The sequence below is a fragment of the Phascolarctos cinereus genome, unplaced genomic scaffold (genome assembly GCF_003287225.1).
Source record: "Phascolarctos cinereus isolate Bilbo 61053 unplaced genomic scaffold, phaCin_HiC Scaffold_4;HRSCAF=312, whole genome shotgun sequence".
NCBI classification, from domain to species: domain Eukaryota; kingdom Metazoa; phylum Chordata; class Mammalia; order Diprotodontia; family Phascolarctidae; genus Phascolarctos; species Phascolarctos cinereus.
In genome coordinates, this window is record NW_027555847.1 from 349,642,734 (window position 1) to 349,663,040 (window position 20,307).

General features: G+C 36.4%; 1 protein-coding gene across 2 annotated transcripts in view; it reads left to right on the plus strand.

Moving 5' to 3' along the window:
• Window positions 1-20,307, plus strand: part of OXCT1 (3-oxoacid CoA-transferase 1) — a 174,545-nt gene that overhangs the window by 91,078 nt on the left and 63,160 nt on the right. For both annotated transcript variants that reach the window (XR_013486150.1, XM_020996361.2), the window contains exons 11-13: window positions 2,050-2,098; window positions 5,342-5,414; window positions 6,262-6,337. Coding sequence is in view for 1 of the 2 variants with exons in the window: in XM_020996361.2 (XP_020852020.1) it covers window positions 2,050-2,098; window positions 5,342-5,414; window positions 6,262-6,337 (198 nt within the window). In the remaining variant the exon portion in view is untranslated. The remainder of the gene's footprint in view (window positions 1-2,049; window positions 2,099-5,341; window positions 5,415-6,261; window positions 6,338-20,307) is intronic.

A 20,307-nucleotide genomic window follows, 5' to 3' on the forward strand; every position in this document is an offset into this window, starting at 1 on the left:
ACTCCAGGTTCAATTCTCTTTATTTCTGTCAGCTATTGCTACTCATTTTTTGTTTGTTCAGCGATTTCAGTCACATCTGACTCTTTGTGAACCCATTTGGGGTTTTCCTGGCAAAACACTGAAGAGGTTTGACATTTCCTTCTCCAGCTCATTTCATAGATGAGGCAACTGAAGCAAACAGGGTTAAGTGACTTCCCCAGGGTCACCCAGCTATTAAATGTCTGAAGCTAGATTTGAACTCAGGAGGATAAGTCTTCCTGACTTCAGGCCTGGCACTCTATCTGCTGTGCTGTTTAGCTACCCCAGCTTCTCTTTCTGCCTCTAAGATGTTTCCGCACATTTTTTCTAGTATTCTTTGGGTGGGAAAGCATAATAAAGCTTCTTAAGAATTGTATATTAAGAATCAATAAGATGGTAAGTGAATAGAGTATTGGACCTTGAATCTGGAAGACTTGAAACTTAGAAACTTACTAACTTTGTGACTAAGCAAGTCATTTAATCTTGGTCTGCCTCAGTTTTCTCATCTGTAAAATGGAGATAATGATAGCACCCAACTCCCAGGGTGGTTGTCAGGATCAAATGAGATAATATTTGTAAAGCTCTTTGCAAAACTTAAGTCATTATATAAATTCTACATTTTAAAGTCCCGAGTGAAGCTCTGTCTTGAATGATTGAAAGCTAATTTCTAAAAGACAAGGAGTGTTGCTATTATTTCACAACCAGTTAAGAAAGATCTCAATGCAATTTGTTTTATTTGTCTCCATGACAGTGATATGTAATAACATGTACCTGGGGACTATGGTTTGAAATTTTTTAGAGTGCCTACCACAAAGTAAATATTAGTTACTATTATAATTTTAACAACTATAAGTATACATAATTTGCAACTAAGTAGTTAAAATAATAGTAATAATGCTGGGCACATAGGTGTTCCATAAGCACTTGATTAATGATGTTAAAATGAAGAAAACAGATTCATGTAGAATTAAAAAAAAAACAGTAGTTTCACATCAGAAAACCAGAATAGATTGTAGATACTATAATTCAAGCTAACCCCTTCCTTCCACAGATGGGAAAATTGAAGCTTGCTTGCCCACAATTAACCTTTTTAGATGTACAAATATATTGAAAATGTGGCTAGTTAATATTTACTCATAAAGATTTATGAAGACTGCTGATACCTACTTACTACTCACAAAACTACTGCTCACTCAGCGAATTACTTGATTAAATAGCTATTTTATGTTGTCTAAAGTTTAATTTCTGACTTCAATACCTAATTTTTGAAGCTGTTTACTAAATGTTGTTGAAAGAGTACTGACTTGTTCTAATCCTGTTCTAGTATTCTCTGTGTGTGTATGTGTGTGTGTGTGTGTGAGTGTGTGTGTGTGACTTTGACAAAGTCATTTTACTCTGGGCTTCAATTTTCTCATCTTTAAAATGAAGGAAGATGGATTAGGTGACTTCTAAGGTCTCTTTTAGCAAGAATATTAGCGCTAATAGGATCTGTGATCCTATGATATCTGGTACTTTGGGGGAACCTTGATATCACTAGAGTGACAGCAACCTCTATTGATGGTAATTCCAACCCTTCCATGGCACGCAGCTTCATTCTGCACTGATATACAAATACTGGAAGCATCTGTGATTTAATCACCACTGGGAACCGAACTGCCTCCTCCAACACCTTTCATTACAACCATCTGAGATTTAAAGTCCTAGAGAGCTGTTAGTGGTTCGTAGAAATTAAGAGATTTACCCAAAGTGAGGGCTAATGTCATAGAGATGATTTGAATCTAGGTCTTAATGACTACAAGCACAGCACTTAGCCACTAATCTTCCTCTGTTGCCTATATTCTTACATAAATATTAATGTGAAAGGACTAATGAATTAAGGGAAGCAAAATTTTAGAAAGAATTCCTCAGAAGTTTACCAAATGGAATTTTCTAGCCTCTTCTGGATAACTTATGGCTGTGTTTTCAGTATGTGTGGCTCAGCACGATAACTCTTTTACTTAATGAGATTGTGCTTTTTTTTTTTTTTGATAGGGTCCTTATCCATTGGAAAATGAAGCTGATGCAGACCTGATTAATGCAGGTAAAATCACTTATAAGGAGATTTCTTCAGACTATTCCTTTATGATTTCTTTTTATACCTAACAACAGTGGTCTCTTAGGCTACATCCTACCTTTCATGTTAGAAGATGCAGTTTAGTGTAAAGGAGAGGGGATAAGGAAGACTAGCTTTATGGACCTCTCTTCTCAGCTCCAATCAGTCAATTAGCATTTGTTACAACTATTATGTGTCAGGTATTGAGTTAAAGATACAGTGAAAGGCAAAGACCAGTTCCTGCCTTTAGGGAGCTCAAAGTCTATTGGAGAAGCTCACTGTCTAATGGAGTCCATTAACCAAAAGTCTCCCCTCAACCAAGCATTTACATGCTTTTAACCCAGTTTCGTGTGTGTGTGTGTGTGTGTGTGTGTTTGTGTGGGGGGGAGGGAAGTGGAAAGAGATGAGACTTTATCATCAAGTTTCTTGGAATTAACACCAAATTTGGTTCTCCTTTCAAGTCCAGTAGAGTTTTAACAATGTCTTCTTCTTTTGCCCTTCCTTACACTTTAATCCAGCTTTATGTTTAACTACTGAGAAGAATTAGACTCACCTGCAGCCAATATCCCAAGATTATAGAGGGAAATAAACCAGGCTTCTCTATAGGGGATAGTGTCTGTATTTTGTTTTTGTTTTTTAGCTAGGCAGTAGGGTTAAGTGAATTGCCGAGGGTCACACAGCTAGTAAGTGTCAAGTGTCTGAGTCCAGATTTGAACTCAGGTCCTCCTAACTTCCGGGGTCGGTTGCCCTATGGCATCTTTATTCATACATTTTAATGTATCTTTTATTAGGATTGCAAACTGTATGTGGGATGGGCATGACTTTCCCTTGCCTAACCTTTCTCCCTAAAGCAGTGAACTTTTACTTCAGAATTTCAGAGGAACATGAAGACCAGCTGCCAACATTTGGCATTTAGAATTTTGCTGAAGTAAACAGACTATTCTCAATAGTTAGAGTTAACTACCACAGTTCAACTCCAAAAAGCACTCTGAGATATGGCAATGACATTTAACCAAGGCTATAATTTAATTTAAATGTGTCCTTTGGCAATGGCTCATTGATCTGTGAAAATATTTGCACCTTGGCTTAATTAATTTATGATATTAGTGAGTTCTTTGCAAATGAATGATACCATTTTCAGAGTTTCAGTCCTGAGTTAATAAAAACTCACATTTCCTTGAAAAGTAGTGGTTTTTCTAGTGATAGGAGGTCACTGAGATTAAGAAGGAACTCAATAGCACCACCAGTTTTATTAAGTGATATCTGAAAACCCATTAAACTAGGTAAATTGGACTAGAAAATCTCCAAAGTCCTTTCCAGTTCTAAAATTCTCTGATATATATGTAAAATTTTAAAATTTATACAATTTATATATAATTATGTTAAATATATGTGATATATAAATTTTAGACTGATTTGTGGAATGAATACAAAATGTAGATCACATGGAAAAACCATGCTGCAAAGCTTTGTTTTGTATATTCTGAAGCTTTCTCCAAAATCCTTTTCAGAATTTTTGTTTTTTTATTTTCTGGTTAGTGGCTGCCTTGGACAGAAGTTTCTTAGGGCAAGGCCTTGGGTAAGAGAACACCAAATAAATGGCATGGAAAAAAAATGAATACGTTGTTCTTGTGCTAAAAAGGGAAACATAGGTTATTTAGATAATCCTACTGATAGTTCTCAGTGGAAGCTCTTATACTAACAGGTTGACTAACAGACCCCTAGGGTATAATTAGTTTCAGGGTTATATAATAACAATAATAGCAGTTTTTATATTTTGGGAGCACTCATAAATATTTAAATGCATTATGTTGAATTGCCAAAAGCACTTTGCATAGGCCAGTCTGGTTGTTCAAAGGACTGATGTGAGAATTAATTAGGGAGTGAGTCTATCTGCCTCATTTTACAGATAAGGAATTTATACAGAAACACGCACATGGAATAATTATGGAGTTTAGATTAGCATCCACATTTCAGCCCAGTTTTCTTTATATCTAGTTTCCCTGCTTACCTCTTGTTTGACTTTTCTTGACTTGAAAATGTTTAAAATATTAGCTCTCTGCATGACATATGCAAAAGAAAGTCGTATTCCAAAGGCCTCACCAAGTATGAATCTGAAGGAAATGTAACGCCTTGCCTTTAAAAATAGATTGGCAAAGTCCTGTGACTGTTTGCATCCAAAGAAAGAATTGATAAATAGGACTATGCATAGAATAGTTTTACATCTATATATACATATTTGTGTCTAATGGTAGCCTTCTCCAGGGTGGAGGGGAGAAAAAATGGGAAAAAAAAGAAAGTTACATGATAACTATTATATATTTAAAAGGAATAGCAAGTTGTACATAATAGATTTGCAATTTCTTGTATAATTATCTTTTTTTCCTATTCTACTATATTATGGAAATGCTTGTTTTATTTTTTAAGTTCAAAAAATATAAATTAAAAAAAATTTTAATTTTATCACCTAGAGTGAGGGTCAAGTTCTTTGGAACTGTTTTTATAGTTGGGTAGGTTAGAAATTGGAACAAGGGAATCAGCAAAGCCTAGTGGAAAGGGAGCTGGGAACAGCAGGCCCCAGCTCTAGTCTCTGGTGAGCTGCAGCCAGCTCAGCTTGCCAGTTATTAAATTTACAATCTGAACGTTTACACACAAGAAATCAGAAAGATAAAAATCAGGTTTTGGTTTATTGTTCTGTTGATTTTTTATACTTAAGGAAGTAAAGGAGAAAATGTTAATAATTCAAATTAAACCCTAAGTGGGTCCTGCTTACACTTCCTTCTCTCCCTCCCTCCCCCGCAATTGTTAAACATTTGCCGGTTCACCCCTGCAGTAGAAGGATGTAATTGTTAGGTAATTGGATAAGCAATCCTTTCCTATATTATTATTTAGGTCTTTTTGTCAATAATTTCACTCTAAAAATATATTTTTTTCTATTTTAATTTTTGTTTGTATCATCTATGTTTTCACTTCACATGCCTCGTCTTTCTAATGATAGATAGTTGGCATTGGATTGTGATAGGCTTTATCCAGTAAACATCCTTAGCTCCCCATTCCGTGAGGCATGGAGGCGCTTCCAGCAAAGGCATTCCAATAGGGTTTTGATATTCAGCAAATCAAGTCTTACGATCTTTTTGAGAAAAAAGAGAGAAAATTGTGTAGCTCTTTTCCTCTGTTGGTAATGTGAGTACTGTTTCTCTATTAGGAAATCTAATACCTACTTCTTTTCAGGCAAGGAAACAGTCACTGTTCTTCCAGGGGCCTCGTATTTCTCCAGCGATGAATCATTTGCTATGATTAGAGGGTATGTAATAACTGAACCCCTCATGTTTCGCATGAGGTGGAATGAGCTGAGTCACTCCCTAAGCATATTAGCAGTACTGAGAAGCAGAATACATGTTTAACAGCTGTAAAACTATCATGGATTTGTTCAGCAATAGCTTCTGAAATAATTTTAATTGAATATTGGTAGTTGAAATATTCAGCCTACTGTATAATTAAAAGGTTACTTTTTATATAAGAACTCTAGAATGAATTGCATAAAAATGCATCTGTAATTGGAAATTTGCACTTTTTCAGCCTTTCATATGAATTGATTATGCTCAAATATCTTCTATTTATGGCCCCTCCTGTTTGTCTAATTCTTTCTCCTGGAAAAAAAAAAACTAACCATATGCACCTGCCTGTTTTGTTTGTTTACAAGCAACTACTGGTTACAAAATCTAACATTTAAAGAAGTATTAAATATTATTCCTCCACATATGTGGAATATAATGACATATCTTTGAAATTAAATTTTTATTGGTGGTAGAGAGATACAATCTACTATTATTAATTTTTACTTTTATTGCTTTGGGCAATTCATTGTGCTTCTCTGGGACTTTCCTCATTTATAAAATGAAGAGGTTGGATTAGATGATATCTAAGCTTCTTTCCAGCCCCAGAATTCTTATTCCTCTTGGTAGAATAGCTCCAGTGCAGCAAAAGCAGAAAGCTTTTCTACGAGGAACTTGTAATTTAGGATTTGATTATATATGTATTCCAACTCCAACATGCTGTGATTCTACACATGATAAGCCAATAAATAACATGAAGATCTTGAAGCTTGTTTCAGTGGCAAGTATTAATTATATTTGTTTCCCTTTTATTAGTGGCCATGTCAACTTAACAATGTTAGGAGCGATGCAGGTTTCAAAGTTTGGTGATCTGGCCAATTGGATGATTCCAGTAAGTAGCTATTTTTTTTTTAACTTCTTAACTATACTTACATGAGAATAGTCAGTTCTGTGGTTTCATGGGTTTGTATTTGGTCTCATGGAAAGATTTGCTGGATTTTGAGTTGAAAGATGAGAAGATTTCATTTCAAATCATGGGTCTGCTACTTAATAAAATACCTCTGTGACTCTATGCAAGTCACTTAATCCTCACTCAGCCTTAGATTCCTCAACTGTAAAATAAGTATTTCACTGGATTACCTTTAGGGGTTCCTTCCAGCTCACCAGTGTTGCCCTACTGCCATTCACAATCCATCCATGCCTTCTCATCTTGTGTGATTGTTGCCTTTGTCCTTTCATAGAGCGTCCATCAGAGGATCTGTGCATTGCGTTGGAGACCTTCTTTTGGAGTATTAAAATATTTTGTGAAGTCCTGTAATGTACTCAGGCTGCTCATATTTTACGCTAAAGTGCATTTTCTTGCAGAGTCAGAATCAGGTTATTTTTTTGATACTGAGCTTGAACATTGTGATTCAGTACGTGCATTTATCAATGTCATAACAGATTCATAGGTAGTAGGAACAATTAGCAACTAATCTTGTATATACTTCTGATGGTTGCTATTAATTAGTTTAATTACGACTTTTTGTCATCAGAATGTAAACTCCTTAAGAGAATGTTTTGTTGCTTTTTTTCTTTATATCCCAGTGCCCAGTGTAGTAGTCTGCATATAGTTATATAGTACTTGATAAACTTTTGATGAATTGATCAGAAGCATGATTGTATAACTATTTGATGAATGATTTTTTGCAATGAAATACAGAAAATTGTGAAATTCGACACTTCTGAAATAAAAAATGCTTCTATTTACTAATGGCCTATAATCAAGGAAAACCTTTAAAAATAATATTTTATTTTTTCCTAATTACATGTAAAAACAGTTTTAAGAACTTTTTTATAATTTTGAGTTCCAAATTCTATCCCTCCCTTCCCTCCATCCTCCAAGATTGTAAGCAGTATGATATACTTTATACATGTGCAATCATGTAAAACATTTCTATATTAGTCATTTTGCACAAGAAGACTCAAATAGAAGGAAAGAACGAGAAAGAAAGGAAAAAAGAAAAATGTTTCATTTTGTCTTCAGATAGTGTCAATTCTTTATCTGGAGGCAGATAGCATGCTTCATCATGAATCATTTGGGATTGTCTTGGATCATTGTATTTCTGAGAATAGCTAAGTCATTCACAGTTCTTCATTGTACAGTATTGCTTTTACTGTGTATAACATGCTCCTGGTTCTGCTCACTTCAATTTGCATCAGTTCTTATAAGTCTTTCCAGGTTTTTCTGAAATCATCCTACTTGTCGTTTATTATAGCGTAATAATATTCCATCACCATCATATATTACAGCTTATTTATCCATTCCTCCAATTGATGGGCATCCTCTTGATTTCTGATTCTTAACCACCACAAAAAGAGCTCATATCTATATTTTGTACAAATATGTTCTTTTCCATTTTCTTTTGATGTCTCTAGGATATAGATCTAGTGGGCTATACAGTTCTGAGGTGGTACCTCATAGTTGTTTATATTTGCGTTTCTCTAATCAATAGTAATTTGGAACTTTTTCATATAATTATAGATAACTTTGGTTCTTTGTCTGAAAACTGCCTATTCATAGCCTTTGACCATTTATCAATTGGGGAATGACTTGTATTTTTATAAATTTGACTCAGTTCTCTATATATTTGAGAAATGAGGCCTTTATCAGAGATATTTGTTGAAAAATGTTTTTCTTTGTGTTCTGCTTTCCTTTCAATTTTGATTGCATTGGTTTTGTTTATGCAAAACTTTTTAGTTTTATATAATCAAAATTATCTATTTTACATTTTGTATTGCTCTCTGTAGTTTCTTTGATGTTAAATTTTTCCCTTGTCCATAGATCTGACAAATAAGCTATTCCATGCTCTCCTAATTTACTTATGGTATCTCTCTTTATGTGTAAATTATGTACTCATTTTGACCTTGTCTTGGAATGTGGTGTGAGACATTGGCCTATACTCAGTTTCTGCCATGCTATGTTTTAATTTTCCCAGCAGTTTTTGTCAAATAATAAAGTTTTGTTCAAAAAGCTTGGATATTTGGGTTTATCATATACTAGATTACTGTGGTCATTTACTATAATGTAATGTGTACCTACTCTGTTCCACTCATCCACCACCCTGTTTCTTAGTCAGTACCAGATTGTTTTGATAATAAGCACTTTGTAATACAGTTTGAGATCTGGTATGGCTAGAACATCTTCCTTTACATTTTTTCATTGATTCTCTTGATAGCCTTGCCCTTTTGTTCTTCCAGATGAATTTTGTTATCATTTTTTCCTAGCTCTGTGAAATAATTTTTGATAGTTTGATTGGGTATGGCATTGAATAAATAGATTAATTTAGGTAGAAATGTCGTTTTTATTATATTGGCTCGGCCTACCCATGAGTGATTAATATTTTTCCAGTTGTTCAGATCTGACTTTGTGTGAAAAGTGTTTTGTAATTATATACATATAGTTCCTGGATTTGTCTTGGCAGGTAGATTCCCAAGTATTTTATATTGTCTATAGTTATTTTAAATGGAATTTCTCTTTATCTCTTGCTGCTGCACTTTGTTGGCAATATATAGAAATGCTGATATTTATGTGGGTTAATTTTGTATCCTACAACTTTGCTAAAGTTATTATTTCAAGTGTTTTTTAGTTGATTCTCTAGCATTCTCTAAGTTTTGTTTCCTCATTGCCTATTCTAATTCCTTCAATTTCTTTTTCTTCTCTTATTGCTATAGCTAACATTTCTAGTACAATATTGAATCATAGAGGTGATAATGAGCATCCTTGTTTCACCTCTAATCTTATTGGGAAGGCTTCTAGCCTATCCCCATTACAGATAGTGCTTACTGATGGTTTTAAGTAAATATTACTTATTATTTTAAGGAAAACTCCTTTTATTTTTATGCTCTCTAGTGTTTTTAATAGGAATGGGCATTATGTTTTGTCAAAGGCTTTTTCTGCATTTGTTGAGATAATGATATGATTTCTGTTAGTTTTGTTTTTGATATGGCCAATTATGCTAATAGTTTTCCTACTATTGAACCAGCCCTGTATTTTTGGTATACATCCTACCTGGTCATAGTGAATGATCCTTGTGATATATTGCTGTAATCTCCTTGCTAGTATTTTGTTGAAAAGTTTTGCATGTATATTCATTAGAGTAATTGGTCTATAATTTTCTTCCTCTGTTTTGACTCTTCCTGTTTTAGGTATCAGCACTGTATTTGTGTAATAAAAGTAATTTGGTAGAACTCCTTTTTTCCCTATTTTCCCAAATCATTTATATAGTATTGGGATTAATTGTTCTTTAAATATTGGGTAGAATTTGTTTGTGAACCCATCTGGCCCCAGGAATTTTTCCTTAGGAAAAATTGATGGCTTTGTTCAATTATTTTTCAAAGATTGGTTTATTTAATTATTCTGTGAGGCAAATCCTCTTTTTTTTTTTTTTACAATTTATTTATTTATTTGTAGTTTTCAACATTTACTTCCACAAGATTTTGAATTCCAAACTTTCTCCCCATTCCTCCTCTACTCCCAACCCATAACATCCTGCATTCTGATTCCCCCTTCACCCAATCTGTTCTTCCCTCTATTACCGAGGCAGCCCCCCCACCCATCCTCTTCCCCTTCTATTTTCCTGTAGGGTAAAATAGATTTCAGTACCCCTTTGCCTGTGTATCTTATTTCCCAGTTGCACGTAGAAACAATTTCTAACATTTGTTTCTGAAACTTTTGAGTTCCAAATTCTGTCCCCTCTTCCCTCCCCACCCACCCTGGTTGAGAAGGCAAGCAATTCGACATAGGCTATACATATGCAGTCATGCAAAACACTTCCATAATAGTCATATTGTGAAAGACTAGCTATGTTTCCCTCCATCCTATCCTGGCCCCCCATTTATTCTGTTCTTTCCTTTGTCCGGGTCTCTCCTCAAAATTGTTTGCTTCTGATTAGCCCCCCCAATCTGTCCTCCCTTCTATCACCCCTCTCTCTCTTATCCTCTTCCCCCCTACTTTCCTGTATAGTAAGATAGATTTCCATACCCAATTGGGTGTGTATGTTATTCCCTCCTTAAACCAAATTCAATGAGAGTAAAGTTCACTCATTCCTTCTCACCTCCTCCCTCTTCCCCTCGTCTATAAACTTTTTTCTTGCCTCTTTTATGTGTGATAATTTTCCCTTTCTACTTTTCCCTTTTTCCTTCTCCCAGTACATTCCTCTCTCACCCTTTAATTTCTTTTTTAGATATCATCCCTTCATAGTCAACTCACCCTGTGCCCTCTGTCTATATATATTCCCTCCAACTACCTTAATAATGAGAAAGGTCTCATGAGTTACACATATCATCTTTCCATGTAGGAATGTAAATAGTTCAACTTTAGTAAGTCCCTTATTATTTCTCTTTCCTGTTTACCTTTTTTCATGCTTCTCTTGAGTCTTGTATTTGAAAGTCAGTTTTTCTGTTTAGCTCTGGCTTCTCAAGAATGCATTAAATTCCTCTACATCATTGGATGTGAATTTATTCCCCTCATTGATTACACTCAGTTTTGCTGGGTAGGTGATTCTTGATTTTAATCCTAGGTCTTTTGACTTCTGAAATATCATATTCCAAGCTCTCTAATCTCTTAATGTAGAAGCTGTTAAATCTGGTGTTATCCTGATTGTGTTTCCCCAATACTGGAATTGTTTCTTTCTGGCTGCTTGCAATATTTTCTCCTTGACCTGAGAACTCTGGAATTTGGCTATAATATTCCTAGGAGTTTTCCTTTGGGGATCTCTTTCAGGAGGGGTTCTGTGGATTCTTTCAATTTCTATTTTGCCATCTGGTTCTAAAATATCAGAACAGTTTTCCTTGATAATTTCTTGAAAGATGATGTCTAGGCTCTTTTTTTTGATCATGGCTTTCAGGTAGTCCAATAATTTTTAAGTTATCTCCCCTGGATCTATTTTCCAGGTCAGTTGTTTTTCCAGTGAGATATTTCACATTGTCTTCTGTTTTGTTTTTTTTTTCATTCTTTTGGTTTTGTTTTATGATTTCTCATAAAGTCATAAGCTTCTATTTGTTCCATTCTAATTTTTTTTGAAAAGATAATGCTAAATTTTAATTGAACAACCTTTGAATGCCTACTATTCAATTAAATTTATTTTTTTCTTTTTTTTCCATATGCTTTTGAGTTGAAAATTTTTCTCCCTTTTCCTCTCCCCCACCCTCCCCAAGACAGCGCACAATCTGACATAGGCTTTACATTTACATACCCATTAAACATATTTTCACATTAGTGAAGTTGTAAGTAAAAATTAAAACCAATAGGAGGAACCATCAGAAAGATGAAACAAAACTCAACAGAAGGTAAAAATAAGTGATAGCGATTGGACTTCCATAGTTCTTTCTTTGGATGTGGACAGCATTTTCCATCCTGAGGCCTCTGGAGATGTCTTAGATCCTCGTAATGCTGAGAAGGTTCAGTTTAACATTCTTAGTCATTGCATAACGTGGCTGTTATTATTGTGTACAAAGTCCTCTTGGTTCTGCTCACTTCACTCAGCATCAGACCATATAAGTCTTTCCAGGTTTTTCTGAAGTCAGCCTGTTCATCATTTCTTATAGCACAATAGTATTCCATCATATTCATATACCACAACTTGCTCAGCCATTCCCCAGTTGATGGGCATCCTCTCAATTTCCAATTCTTTGCTACCACAAAAAGAGCTGCTATGAATATTTTTGTACATGTGGGTCCTTTTGCCATTTGTTTGATCTCTTTGGGATCTAGCCCTAGAAGTGCTATTGCTGGATCAAAGGGTATGCACATTTTTGTAGCCCTTTGGGCATAGTTTCCATTCTAATTTTTAAGGAAGTATTTTCTTCAGTGAACTTTTGGACTTCCTTTTCCCTTTAGTTAATTCTGCTTTTTAAGGCATTCTTCTCCTCTTTTGCCATTTGGTCTAGCCTGTTTTTTAAGGTGTTATTTTCTTTAGCATTTTTTTGGGTCTCTATTAGCAAGCTGTTGACTCGTTTTTCATGATTTTCTTGCATCTTGCATGTTCCCAATTTTTCCTCTACTTCTTTTACTTGATTTTCAAAATCCTTATGGATCTCTTTCATGGTCTGAGACCATTTCTTAGGGGCTTTGGATGTAGGAGCTTTGATCTTGTTGTCTTCTGGTTTTATGTTTTGATCTTCCTTGTCACCAAAGTAAGATTCTATAATCCTGAGTTTTTCCTCTGTTTGCTCATCTTTCCAGACAATTGCTTGACTTTTAAATGCTTTGTTAAGGTAGGGCTATGCTTCCAGTGTGGAGGGTGTGCTGTCTAAAGCTTCAGGGGTTTTGTGCAGCTGTTTTCTGTGATACTTTTAAGGACCTGCAATTTTTCAGTTCTTCCAAGGTAGTGTGTTCTAAGGAGAGGTGTTTACTTCTTCCTGGCCTGTGCTCTGGTCTGTGAGTGAACACAACACTCTTTTCTGCCCTGGAAATGAGAAGTGGGTTCCCTCTTTACTACTGCCACAAGCTTTGCTGTGCCAGTGCTCTTCCTTGCCCCAGGACTGCCGCCCAAGACTGAGACCCAAATCCAATTACGGGCAAAGCAAGAGAATCCTGTCTCAGTGCCAGCAAAGAGATCCCTGCAATCCCCTTCTGATCAGCTGCTCAATCCCCCCACTGCCTATGGGCTAAGAGCTCCAGAAGCAGCCACTCCCACTGTGGCCACCACCCTAGGACTGCACTAGAACCAGGGCTGGACCATGCTCCTTTCTCACTCAGGTCTGACTGACCTTTCCCACTGACTTTCTAAGTTGTCTTTGGAATTTGGGGGTTGAGAAGTCTGGAAATTACCACAACTCCCCTTGATTCAGTCTCCTGAGGCCTGCTCCAGGTTTGCTGAGTCCTGGTCTTTGCTGGCGTAGCCCATGCTAAACTCTGCTCCTCTCTCAGCCTAGCACAACAGATCTTTCCTATTGACCATCCAGGTTGTCTTAGGCTGGAAGTTTGTTTCACTCTGTCTTTTTGTGGGTTCTGCTGCTCTAGAATTTATTTACAGTCATTTTTTACAAGTATTTGGAGGGGTTTGGGGCACAGCTCAAGCAAGTGCCTGCTTTTGCTCTGCCATCTTGGCTCGCTCTGCCCTATAATCACTTTTCGAGGCAAATCTTAAACAATTTGGGATGTGGGGACATCAGCTGTTGTAGGATTCATGTTATGTATTACATAAATCCTTATATATGAAGCTAGTTGTGAGTCTGACCCAAAAAAAGACAAATGCATATTTATAGTCATGATATTGTGTACAACTAACCCTCATTTTGGTTGTTTGCATGTTTTTTTTCTCTACCTCTGAGTCTACATAGAATTGAAGCGAGCTTTTAAAGACTTAACAATATGCTGACTACCTTCTTATGGTTTATTCTTCCATTATTGTTTTTTTGAGCAAGAGATGCAGGTTAATGTTTCTTTCTACTTTTCTTTTTTTTTTTTTTTTGGTTTCAAAAAGAAGCTTAAGAACTCCTAAAATTATTACCTTTCAGTTAAAGGAATTTTTACTGGATGAGTCCATGTTAGAACTTTTAAAAATACATAAATGAAACTTTATAAGATGTTATGGATTGTGTTAATGTTAGTTTATGTGAGTAATAAAACACATATTTTGCAAGGTATAAAAATACTGAATATCGGAGGCCTAAAGAAAATCCAGGTGAACCTATTAAAGACCTCTTTCAAGAGCTTCTCTTGACACTTAATAGCTGGTGCTATAGGCAAGTTACTTATCCTTTCTGAACTTCAGTTTCTTAAACAGAGAAGGGATCAGTTTAGTTGGTCCTTTTCTAGTTCTAAATCTGTGATCTATCCAGTGAGCCAGTCGGTGAGTCTAAAAAAAAAAGACTGATCGTGGACTGTCTCATTTCTGTCTTTGTATAAAGTGAGATAATGTTTGCAAAAAGCACTCAGCACAGTGTTTGGTACATCATAGGTGCTCTGTAAATGCTTATTCCTTTCCTTTTATTCCTTGCATCTTCAATGCCTTGAACATTGTTTGGCACGTAGTAGGCACCTGATCAGTGCTTACTGATTGGCAGTTGATAGGCAGAAATAAAGAAAGAGCCCCATTATAAACGTGGGAATGTGTGGAGGCAGATAGTAGAGTTTGAGGGGACAGAACAATTAGTGTATCCAGTTGGTCCGAAACTTGAGGATGTGAAAAGACAGCAATGGGAAGCAAATCTGGAAAAGATTGGTTGGTTGGGGGCCTTAAATACTAACCTTAGAGGTTTGTCTTTTATCCTAGAGATGGTAGGGAGCCACTGAAACTTTTTGAGTAATGTGTTCAGACAAACTTTCTTTGGTAGATTAGTTTGGTAGCTGTGTGAAGGGTTGAAGGACAAGGCTGGAGGTAGGGAAATCAATTAGAAGTCTACTGCAATAGCCAAGTCAGTGGTGAAGAGGGTCTTAACAAGAGAGTTGTTAATGTGAATGGAGAGAAGGGACATTAACATGGATAGAGCTTGGCAGATGATTGACTGATGGGGGTAAGGGAGAGGGGAGAATCAAGGATGACTCAGATTTTGAAGTCTGAGAGAACAGCATGGTGGTATTCTCAACAGATCTAGGGAAGTGAGGAAGAAGGGCAAGTTCGGGGGGAGCCGAGTTCAGTTTATAAGCTTTGAATTTAACACATGTGTACTTAAGGTGTCTGATGGATATGCAATAAGAGAGACACAAAACAGGCTACTGGGGATATGGTCCTACAGCTCAGATAAGAGATTAGGGCCTGATAAAGTGATTTGAGAGCCATCTGAATAGAGATGATAGTGAATCTAGAGGAATAAATGAGGATGCTGAAAAGACAGAAATGTAGAGAGAAAAGAAGGAGGCTCAGGAACAGAAAGTTGGGAGACATCCACACTTAGAAAGTGGAAGAAGATAAACGAGTGAAAGGGACTAAGGAGGAATGTCAACTAGGCCCAGGAGAGAGTAGTATCACAGAAGCCAAGGGAAGAGGCAGTATGGTGGAGGAGTGGTCAAGAATTGCTATAGAGAAAGGTCAAGGAGGTTGAAGCCTGAGAGGGAAAATAAAGTGGATTTCACAGTTGAAAGATCAGTTCTAATCTTCCATTGAAAGATGGGTTTGGAGGCTGACCTACAATCAGGACAAATCTCAGCATCCTGAAGAAACTGCAGTATGATTAGATTTGGAAAATTTATCCACTGTTCTTGTGTTCGATTTTTTTTCCTGTCATGTTTTTATAATAAAGACTGATGGATGTCATTTCTGATTAGTGAGGTATTTTTTTTTGGGGGGGGTTTCTATAATTATTATAAATTACTTATAGTGGTTTCTCAGTATGTAACACAATATATAGACTTAATTTTCTTCTATACTATATTGCTTGCCACTGAGAAGGGGTGCCCTGGGTTGACTGTGGGAAGACCTAAGTTCTAGTGCTGGTATCACCACTGATTAGATATGTGACCTTAGATGGGTGAGTCACTTGCCAGTAGAAGGAATCTAAGTTTCTTCTAAATTTCTAAAATGAAGTTTCTGTGTGATTTTATGATACCAGCTGGGGAGAACTATGATGATGTGAAAAATAGAAAACATCAATAAGAACTTTAAAAAAAATAATCCTACTGGCTACTATAGCAATGTTCAGCACAAAATGTGTAACCTGAATTGACAACATATGTTCTGGAAATTAATCTGAGGTAAATGAAGCAGTATACACAAAGTGATTTCCAAAACCTTAAAGCACTATGTATGTTAACTGTTGAATTAAATTGAATCTGTAAATAAAGCCCTTGCCTTTGCTAATAAGCAAAGAAACTAGAAAATATCCTTCTTAGTAGACAGTTTTACTAAGTTGTGTACTTGGTCAGAAGATTTATGCTGAGTTATAAAACTCAGAAACATTTTTTTATTGCAGAAGCTAGCAGTCAGGCTTAGAGTTCATCCTTATTACAATGTTTTTCATTTGCTTTTATGTTTCATTGAGTTTAATAACTTTCTGTGCTGTGCAGCTCTTCAATTTGTCTATTTGGTGGCATACTCAAGAGTTATCCTTCATTACCTTCAGCCTTCAAGGCAGGTCGAGTGGGGATTTGGGATACTATTCATCTTGGCCTTCACCAGATTTTTAGTATTCAGGTATTGATGCAGATGCACCCCTTGGCTTTTTGTTGTTTTATTGTTTGTTTAAATGGTTTTGTCCTGAGCATATATAGTGGGAAAGCTAGATTAAACAGCTCTTTTCTTGTTCCATACTTACTGTGATAATGGTGGAGCTGGGACAAGCCTTAGGGTAGATACAGACCAGTGTAGTCCCAATCAGATATTATTTCTGTTGCAAGTCCCTTGAATCTACATTCAGAACTGTTCCAAAATACATGGCTAGTCCCTTCTTCTCATTCCCTATTTTTGGCAAACAGCTGTTGTGGGTGATTGAATGTGAAAGGGAAGCAGATGTGTGTGATCACTCGTAGCAGCTGTTTACTGAGAACTCTGTTGTAGCAGCCCTTTGGAAACGCTGAGCGTAAGTGATCACAGCATCGCACTGCCAGCTTGGTCTTCTACATAGAAAGGGCTGAAGTGAAGTATTCTTGAAATGTGGGAATAAGGAGGTCTGCTAGCATCCTATTCTTTCAGTTTTCTCTTCTTTCTGTGTGAATTTGAAAGTAATAGGAGGTTATCAAAATCGTATTGGGCAATGTACACTATATGTATGAAGTCTATATGTGTTGGGACACTGTTGAGGGGATGCTGACCCCCTGTTCCCTCTAGATGTAGGGATAGGAGGAATTACTTACAGAGGACCTAACTAGTTGCAACTATTTCAACAAATACACACCTAAATTCAGACTAATGATATGATCATATGTTCAGCAGAGTGTAAGCATACTCATTACAGGGTATGGATAGGTGAGCAAGACAGCCAGAAGTTGTGGGGACATGTGTACAGATAGAATACTGCCGAATATGAGTAGCTAACATTTATAGCACCTACTATGTGCTGGGCACTGTGCTAAGCATTTTACAATTATTATCTGATTTGATTCTCACAACAACCCTGGGAGGTAGGGGTGATTATTACCCCCATTTTACACCTGAGGAAACTGAGGCAAACAGGTTAAATGACTTGGCCAAAGTCTCACAGGTAAGTTAAGTGTCTAAGGCCAGATTTGAACTCAGGTCTTTCTGACTCCAAGCCTAGCACTCTGTCATACTACCTAGCTGCTATATGCCTTTTATGATGCTCAAAAGTCCATGGAAATTCAGGAAATAGATATTTTACTTGACAATATATTTAGACTGGACCTGTAATTTAATTGGTATAGGAACCTCCTAATAAGCATACACCTTCTATCAGTATAGATTGGTATCTGCTACATGACCTAGAACTTTTAAGACAGTTGCCAGGGTCGCAAAGAGGATCATACAACCAGCATGTGTCAGATAGTATTTGAACCCAGTCTTCCTGACATCTAGTTCTCAGTCCATGAAGTGATACTGCCTTGCTCTAGAAATATTAATTGAATTTAAATCCTCTGTATAGAGACTGATATTTCTCTCCTCATTTATTCCATTGGGGTCAAACTCAATTGGAAATGGGCACCATTAATCCAAACATTTAGATCCCTGCAGGCTGCGTAGTGACTTAGTTTTTTTTGTTTATTTGTTTGTTTTGTTTTTTTGTTTTTTGCTTTTTTGGTGAGGCATTTGGGTTAAGTGACTTTCCCAGGGTCACACAGCTAGTAAGTGTTGTGTGTGTCTAAGACTAGATTTGAAGTCATGTCCTCCTGACTCCAAGGCCAGAACTCTGTCCACTGTGCCACCTAGCTGCCCCGAGTTAGTTTTAAAAGTATATGTTTTACTGTGTTTTTATATATTTTGTTTGCATATTTCTCAGTTATATATTAATCTGATTGGAGCCACACTTGGGAGTGTTGTGGGCTATGTAAAGCCCGTGGGCCATGTGTTTGTCACCTCTGATCTACTCTGCTTACAATGTATGGGGAGGAGGAAGGGGAAAAGAGCAATTGGAGTTATTATACGTATATTATGCTTTGATAGTTTTTTGAAGATCATTTCAAAATGGATGCAAGAGCAATACCCTTTTTGCATCTTTCCACCTTTTTCTCTTGTTTTGTATGACTTTCCTTTTAAAATCTAGAGATGCCACCTGTTAGTCCAATAGCAAATAAATGTATGATTAAAAAAAGAAGATGGATTGGCCATATGGCAAGACCAAAGGATAACCGATAAACAGTTCAGATGCCCCATTGTTAGCTTTGCCATGCAAAGAAAAAGTGAGGGATGTGGCTGGTACATTGAGGGGACCTCTTGTGACAAACTTATGGGAGAGTCACATGATGAGAGTCATTGGCAGTTGCATTTTGGATTGTTGCAGAAAACGTTTTTGTTGATGAAGTCATAGATCCATTATGACATTGAATTAATTCTATCTTTCCTGTGTTTCAGTGGATCTGGGATTTCATTTATGTGGATTTACACTCAGTTAGTACAGTCCACAGCCCATCTATGCCCTTATAATCCTATATAATTCTTGTCCATGTTGTCTCTGATTCTGTACAGATGATCCTCCCCCACCACATATCTTTATAATTTGAAAAGGGCATCATTTAGGGTGAATATTCTCTGCACAACAAATTTTAACTAAAGAGACACATGCCTTTTGAGTGGTGGTCTTTTCCTCATCTGAAGAGTATGATTTAGCTGGTGGCTCTACTGTGAAACTTGTCACCTTTCCACACTCTAGCTCTTTGTCTCTAAGCACAGACCTCCTGGGGAAAATGGGGCAGCCTATTTCTGGTCACTTATGGCCAGAGTGATCTGCGTAGGTCCTTTTCTTCTCAGCTCGCCTGGGTCAGAGTGGGAAGAACCATGGATAAATATAGATTGATCCAATCCAGGCTCTTCCAAGAAGAGAAGACTGGACTGACCCAATAATACAGACCTTAGTTTCTTTGTTCCATTTAATGGTCAGGGCACAATTAGCATTTCCAAAGTTCCTCAGAGCAGAGCCAAACTGCCCATTCCCTAGAATTGATTTGAAAATGGTTATAGATTTTTTTTTTACCTTCCTATTAGTGATTTAAGAATTTAGTATGTAGTTGGGCACATAAGCTATTATTATACTGTACTTGGATACTATATTTGGCTATCTAAAAATACCACTATCTTTGACTGTCAGAAAAACATTATGTTGAAAACTAATGCTTAATTTTATAATTCACTCCCAGTGAATGTACTATGTTTTTTTTTTCTTATAAGGAAAGTTCTCCATTTTGGGAAGATCCTGTTTTTCATTATAAATAGTGATTAAGGTTTAAAGGCCAAAGCTAACGTCTAAGCCTATTAATTCTTTTTAAATGTACATTATGCCTTTCATCCAGGAAGCAAAAAAGACCTCCAGTTAAAAGCAGCAAAGCAAACATGAATCCTTACAATAAGCCTGTGAAGTTAATAAAGCTGCAGTTATTTAATTGAAATTATAATTTAGATGATAAAACCCATAGAAGTGTAAAAGGTGCATGCTTATGTGAATGATGTTAGATACATGTGGTGCTCATAAGAGATGCCAGATAAGTCAGTTTCTATGCCTGTGAAAAAGATGAGAAGAAATATCCCTCTACATCTCCTTATCTACCTTAAGCCCCACCTTTGAGGTTTTGAAGGATCTCCATTCTCATTCATTCCTAATCAAAGAGCTCATATTGATGAGATATGCTCACCTGTGTGAGTGAAGGGTAGACTATTTTATTTATTATTTGTTTATAAGCTCTCAATGGCACCATTCTTCTGAAGAGCTTGGGCTCTTTAATTGGGAGTAGAATACCATGAAATAAGGGAAAAGATGGTTCAGAAAAGAGAA